Source organism: Piliocolobus tephrosceles, chromosome 17, assembly GCF_002776525.5.
Source record: "Piliocolobus tephrosceles isolate RC106 chromosome 17, ASM277652v3, whole genome shotgun sequence".
Lineage (NCBI taxonomy): Eukaryota > Metazoa > Chordata > Mammalia > Primates > Cercopithecidae > Piliocolobus > Piliocolobus tephrosceles.
In genome coordinates, this window is record NC_045450.1 from 1,503,534 (window position 1) to 1,510,489 (window position 6,956).

Below are 6,956 nucleotides of genomic sequence, written 5' to 3' on the forward strand. Positions count from 1 at the left end.
CACTGGCAGGAAAACAGCAGGTGTGAATGCCGCAGGCCGCAACTGTGGCCTGGGAGGTGGAGCCGAGGGAGGTAGATGGAGGGAGGAGGCCTGGAGGGAGAGAGGCCGTGGGCCAGGCCACAGAAGGCCCTGGCCGGGACTGAGGATTTTGCTTGTGTGGCAGGCAACTCCTGGAGGCATTGAAGGCACGGGTCCATGCTGGTACACGGACGCGGGGACCAGGTGGCCGTTGTGGGGATGGGCTTGGGGCGGAGTGGGAGTGTGGAGAAGCAGCTGAAACTCGGGGCATGTGTCTGCAGGCAGAGCCGATGGATGGGATGCGGGGCGGGCAGCATCCACCATCCCGGAAACTCCTCCTCCGTCCGCTGCTGGGTTCCAGCCCTCACCAGTGCTCATGGCGTCTTCGTCTTTTCCTGAAGCTCTGCATCCAACAGTGGGTGCATGGAAGACAAATTTCTCAAGCCTTTGTGTATCTGAAAATGTCTTTATTCTTTGTTCTGTCATCCAGGCTGGAGTGTAGTGGTGCGATTTCAGCTCACTGCAACCTCCATCTCTCGGGCTCAGGCAATCATCCCGCCTAAGCCTCCCAAGTAGCTGGGACTACAGGTGCACACCACCACGCCTGGCTAATTTTTGTAATTTTAGTAGAGACGGGGTTTTGCCATGTTGCCCAGCCTGGTCTCGAACCCCTGGACTCAAGTGATCCGCCCACCTTGGCCTCCCAAAGTGCTGGGATTACAGGTGAGAGCCACCGCACCCAGCCTCGACCCACGACTTTAAATGGAAATCAAGTTGGCTCAGTGGCTCATGCCAGTAAACCCAGCACTTTGGTTAGGCTGAGGTGGGAGGATTGCTTAAGCCCAGGAGTGTTTGAGAACAGCCTGGTAGCATAGCAAGACCCCGTCTCTACTGCAATAAAATAAATACATAAATAAATGGAACTCATTGTCAGTTGGAAGCTGCAAGATCGCCGCTCCGCATGTGGCACCAGCGTGGCTGTCATGGTGGCCACCAGTCCCCCGGGGCCTAAGGCCCCAACCCCGTCCACATGCCCACGATTTTCTATCCATGCTTTTTGCATCTTCTCCGTGTCCATGGTGTTCTGACACTTGACAAGGGGAGCCTGGGGACCACCAATGGTTCCCTGGCCTGGCACCCACTGGGCTCATGGCACCTTGGGAATGATGGGTGCCCTCACTGGGACAACTTCGTGGATGATCTTATTCCCATGAGCTGGGTGGCTTGAAACAAGGAAATGAATCCTGTCGCAGTTCTGGGGGCTGGAAGTCTGAAGTCAAGGGGCACACGCCCTCGAAGGCTCTGGAGGGGGTGGCGTCCCACTTTACCTCTCCCAGCTTCTGGGGGCTCCTCATGGCAGCGTCACCCCAGTCTCTGCCCCATCTTCACAGGCCGTGTCCTCTGTGCCTCCTCCTCTGTCTCTTATAAAGACTCCTGTCATCGGCTTTAGGGCCACCTGGATAGTCTCATCTCAAAATCCTTCGTGACATCCACAGAGACCCTTTTCTACATAAGGCCTGCCTGGGTCTCATTCAAGTCAGTACGCAATCTGTAACCAAAAATACCAGCCTGGCCCACATGGGGCAACCCTGTCTCTACTAAAAATACAAAAATTGGCCAGGTGCAGTGGCTCACACCTGTAATCCCAGCACTTTGGGAGGCCACAGCTGGTGGATCACCTGAGGTCAGGAGTTTGAGACCAGCCTGGCCCACATTGCGAAACCCCATCTCTACTGAAAATACAAAAATTACCTGGGTGTGGCGGCACACACCTGTAATCCCAGCTACTTGGGAGGCTGAGGCAGGAGAATCCCTTGAACCCAGGAAGCAGAGGTTGTGGTGAGCCGGGATCGCGCCCTGCACTCCAGCCTGGGTGACAGAGCGAGACTGCGTCTCAAAAAAATTAATTAATTGGCCAGGTGCCGTGGCTCACGCCTGTAATCCCAACACTTTGGGAGGCTGAGGCGGGCAGATCATGAGGTCAGAAGTTTAAGACCAGCCTGACCAACATAGTGAAACCCCGTCTCTACTAAAAACACAAAAACTAGCCAGGCGTGGTGGAGCGTGCCCGTAATTCCAGCTACTCGGGAGGCAGGAGGCTGAGGCAGGAGAATCGCTTGAGCCCAGGAGGCGGAGGTTGCAGTACGTTGAGATTGTACCATTGCACTCTAGCCTGGGGACAGAATGAGACCCCATCTCAAATAATTATAATAATCATAATAAATTAAGGCCGGGCGCGGTGCCTCAAGCCTGTAATCCCAGCACTTTGGGAGGCTGAGACGGGTGGATCATGAGGTCAGGAGATCGAGACCATCCTAGCTAACACGGTGAAACCCCGTCTCTACTAAAAAATACAAAAAAGTAGTTGGGCGTGGTGGCGGGCACCTGTAGTCCCAGCTACTCGGGAGGCTGATGCAGGAGAATGGTGTGAACCCGGGAGGCGGAGCTTGCAGTGAGCTGAGATCCGGCCACTGCACTCCAGCCTGGGCGACAGAGCAAGACTCCGTCTCAAAAAAATATATATAATAATAATAATAATAATAAAGTAAGGTGGCAGCCAGTCACATTTCCATTGCTTTACTGAGAGAGGCGGGGCCTCCCGGGATGCAGCCATGCACAGCCTGGGCGACGGGTGCCCGCGCAGACCTGGCTCTGTTGACTCCCTGGCCCCCGTCGGGTTCCCTGTCTTGCTTCGACTTCGTAGGAACACAAGTCCATGTGCTCCTGTTAAAGCCATCGCCTCCTGTCCGTGGGCTTGCACCCAGCTGAATGATTCTTCAAAGAAACTGTTTGCATCTGTTTTAAGCCTGTCTCCTTGGGAACCTGCACTTCTCAGAGCCCACTGGCTTGAAGGCAGATGCCTTTCACGGAGGCGGCAGGAAGAACCTGACATCCAGCCAGGGCCAAAGAAGGAAAACCGCTCAGCGGGAGAGCTGGGGGGACAAGACACGAGACAGACCCACGGAGCCACCTCCACCCTCTCCTGCGGCCAGGAGGGAGACTGCTGGGGCCTCGCCGTCTCTCCGGATGGGTTGCTTGTGGAGGAAGACCTTGTTTTTCTTTCTTGTGTTTGTGACTGTATATCCACATGGGGCTTCATTGCAAGAAGCCGCCCCAGCGGGGCCCAGGAAACCGTTTTTCGAGAGGCTTCGTAGACTGGAGGAGCAGGCAAGTATGCCCCTGACATGGCGCCGTCGGGTTTTTAAATTGGCAGCAGATGGAAGACGGATGTTACAGAAACAGAGCAGGAAACATCAGGGCTTGGTGGACACGAACATGGCGTGCGACACTCTTTCCATCCGTGAAGATTATTTCACCTGCAGTTGGACACCAGGGAAAAGCTGAGCTGGATTCACACCAGACGCAAACCTCATAACGTGTGGGGGTCAGGAGCTGGGCTCCGCTCACACCAGACGCAAAAGCCTCTTAACACGTGGGGGTCAGGTAGGGCCAGAGGCTAGAAGGGGGTCTAGAAGTGAGTCGGGATAACTGGGGGCCATGGGGGCCGGGCAGCGTCATGGGGAGTGGAAACTGGGAGGTCACAGGTCCACCTTGAGGCAGAGGATGTGGACGGCCTCCCGGACTCCCACGCGGGGTCCTCCGACAGTTCCGGAGTGCTTTGTGCCTGGCGGGCCTGCACTGGGTGCTTCCTGTTTGGGCCTGATAAAGCACTCATGAGGCCACCCTGCCGTCCGCCGCTCACAGGCAGGAGCTGGGGTCACAGGGGGAAGTGACTTGCCGGTGGTTATGGGGCGAGGGGTGGGGATCAGAGCCCCGGCTGTGGGCCTGGAGTCCACGCCCCACATGGTGCAGCTGCATGGCCCGGGGTCGGTCCCTGGCACCCGCGACATCTCATGGCATCGCAGTGGGGATCAAATCAGTGGGCAGAAAGCCAGTGCTGACCGTGGGCTGGGCATGCGGCCGCTGCTCCCAGCGTGAGAGGGCAAAGCCTTTCCCATCCCTCCTAGCCGGCCCGGCCTGGCCCGTCATCACCGTATCCTCCTTACAGTTCCGGAGATTCCAGGAGGTGACCTTGACGCACCTGCAGAGCATCGCCAGCAACTACAACGTGTCCTACAACGTTGATGTCCGGTTCCGGAGCCTGGCGGAAGAGAGCCAGGCCGTGGCTCAGGCGGTCAACCGGTCACAGGCCTCGCTGCAGGGGGAGCTGTTGCAGCTCAAGGCCTGGGTGAGGAAGCTGCAGCGCCGAAGCCGGAAGGTAGACATGCGGCTGCGGGCCTTGGACCTCGCCCTGGGTGAGAGGAGCCAGCAGCAGGCCCGGGACAGGAAGGCGCACGAGGCCCAAGGGGACGCCCTGCGGGACTCACTGGCACGCCTGGAGGGCCTCGTCCACAGTCAGGGCGCCAGGCTGGCTGCTCTGGAGCGGTGGCTGCCCGTGGCCCACCCTGGCACCACAGCCTTGGGGCCGGCCCTGGTCCCAGCCCCAGCCCAGCCTGATCTGCTGGGCCCGAGCTCCCTGAAGCTTCAGAGGGACAGGCAGGAGCTCCGAGCTGCATCCGAGCACAGGGGCCCCCGGCAGGACTCCTCGGCCCCTCTCCAGGGGACTCAGGAGCCCCCAGCCTCAGGCAGCCATCGGGTACTCAATGGGACTGCCACGGCCCCAAAAGATCCTCCACAGCAGGCATGGTCCCCCCGGGGGCCAGGAGAGAGTAAGTACCACAGGCTCCCAGTTGGTGGCCAGGCTTCCCTCCAGCTCCTCCTTAGACCAGGCCCCCCGGAAAATCTCCCCTTCTCAAAAGAGATTCAGTTACACGCCGGGAGATGGGGAGAGGGTCTTGGATCATCCGGGTGGGCCCACTGTCATCACAGGGACTTTCTAAGGGGAGGCAGGAGGAACGCAGAGGAGGGCATGAGGGCGGAAGCAGAGATGGCGGGGTACACAGACGAGGGGCCCCACGCCAAGGGGTGCAGGTGCCTCTGGAAGCTGGAAAGGGCAGGAGACGGTTTCTCCTTGAGCGGCCAGAGGAACCAGCCCTGCCCACACCTGATGTGAGCCCTGGGAGACCGTGTTGGCCTTGTGACCTTCAGAAACGTGAAACTCTAAACTCGTGCTGTTGTGAGTCATGAAATTTGCAGAGACTCCGTGGCAGAGCTGGGTCCTGGCTCAGCTGGGTGGGCCGACAGCTAGGGCTCCCAGCGGGACCCCACCACTTCCGAGTGTGGCCCTCACGCTCAGTCTTCCCACCCGTGGCACTGGGGTGATCCCATCAAGAGGGTGAAGGAGACGCTGCAGGGGAGCCATCGGCAGGACCAGAGCAGAGTCAGTGCTCCGCGAAGGGTGGCAGCCGGGAGCAGGAGGCCTGGCGCCCACAGCACATGTGCTTCTGGATGCTTCTGCACGGCCTCCTGCATGGAGCTGACCCCTCCCTCCTCTGTTCCTAGTTTGCGGCGTGGGCCCCACCCTCGTTTTTCCGAACGCCTCCACCAAGAACGTGGTCTTCCTCAGCCCCGGCTTCGTCACTGCCCTGCGAGCCGTGTCCTTCTGCAGCTGGGTCCGCACAGCGTCAGGCCGCCTGGGCACCCTCCTGTCCTACGCCACCGAGGACAATGACAACAAGCTGGTGCTGCACGGCTGCACGGCCGAGACTCCCTGCTGCCCGGATCCATCCACTTCGTGATCGGGGACCCGGCCTTCAGGGAGCTGCCCCTGCAGCCGCTGCTGGACGGCCAGTGGCACCACGTCTGTGTCATCTGGATGTCCGCCCAGGGCAGGTACTGGCTCCACGTGGATCGCAGGCTGGTGGCCACCGGCTCCCGCTTCAGGGAGGGCTATGAGATCCCCCCCGGAGGGTCTCTGGTGCTGGGCCAGGAGCAAGACAGCGTGGGGGGCGGGTTCGACAGCTCCGAGGCCTTCGTGGGAAGCATGTCTGGCTTGGCTATCTGGGATCGGGCGCTGGTTCCCGGGGAAGTTGCAAACCTTGCCATTGGGAAGGAGTTCCCAACAGGTGCCATCCTGACGCTGGCCAATGCTGCACTGGCAGGCGGATTCGTGCAGAGGGCCAGCTGCACCTGTCTGGAGCACTGTCCCTGAGGCCAAGCCGCACAGGGGCTGAGGCCAGCGAGAGGAGCGTGCTCCCATCCACATTCCGCCATCACCCCCCTCCCCCAGCACATTCTACAAAGGCCACCCCACCCGCCCTGGCTGTGCACACCTGCGCCCTCACGTAGGGGTGCCTGTTCCATCCTGGGGCATGGGGAGGTGGACAGGGAGCGAGCAGGGACAGAGCAAGCCTGGGGTCAAGGTGGCCCACAAGCCCATGTTTCTTCCATCACCATGGAGTTCTTACTTCCTGCACTTTCTTCCTTTCTTTTCTTTTCTTTTTTTTTTTTTTTTTTTTTTTGAGGCGGAGTCTTGCTCTGCCGCCCAGGCTGGAGTGCAGTGGCCGGATCTCAGCTCACTGCAAGCTCCGCCTCCCGGGTTCACGCCATTCTCCTGCCCTCAGCCTCCCAAGTAGCTGGGACTACAGGCGCCCGCCATCTCGCCCAGCTAGTTTTTTGTATTTTTTAGTAGAGACGGGGTTTCACCAGGTTAGCCAGGATGGTCTCGATCTCCTGACCTCGTGATCCGCCCGTCTCGGCCTCCCAGAGAGCTGGGGAAGGAGCCAGGTGTGGTGGTCTGCGGCTGTAATCCCAGCTACTCATTTTTTTGAGATGGAGTCTCACTCTGTCTCCCAGGCAGGAGTGCAATGGCATGATCTTGGCTCACTGCAACCTCTGCCTCCTGGATTCAAGCAATTCTTGTGCCTCAGCCTCCTGAGTAGCTGGGATTACAGCGGCACACCACCACACCTGGCCCCTTCCTTCTTCCCTCCCTCCTTTCTTCCTTTCCTTTCCCGTTCCCTCCCTCCCTTCCTTTCTTCCTTCTTCCTTCCTTCCTTCTTCCTGTCTCTCTCTCTCTGTCTCTCTCTCTTTCTCTC

At 59.3% G+C, this 6,956-nt stretch overlaps 1 protein-coding gene across 1 annotated transcript; it reads left to right on the top strand.

The window, feature by feature from the left end:
- The first annotated feature begins 2,499 nt into the window (after window positions 1–2,499).
- PTX4 (pentraxin 4) lies at window positions 2,500–6,383 on the top strand. Its single transcript, XM_023189239.2, is given in 4 exon segments — window positions 2,500–3,186; window positions 4,028–4,688; window positions 5,422–5,603; window positions 5,606–6,383. Coding segments are annotated over 4 exon segments (1,449 nt in total). The 5' UTR covers window positions 2,500–3,045; the 3' UTR covers window positions 6,071–6,383.
- Window positions 6,384–6,956: the final 573 nt, after the last annotated feature.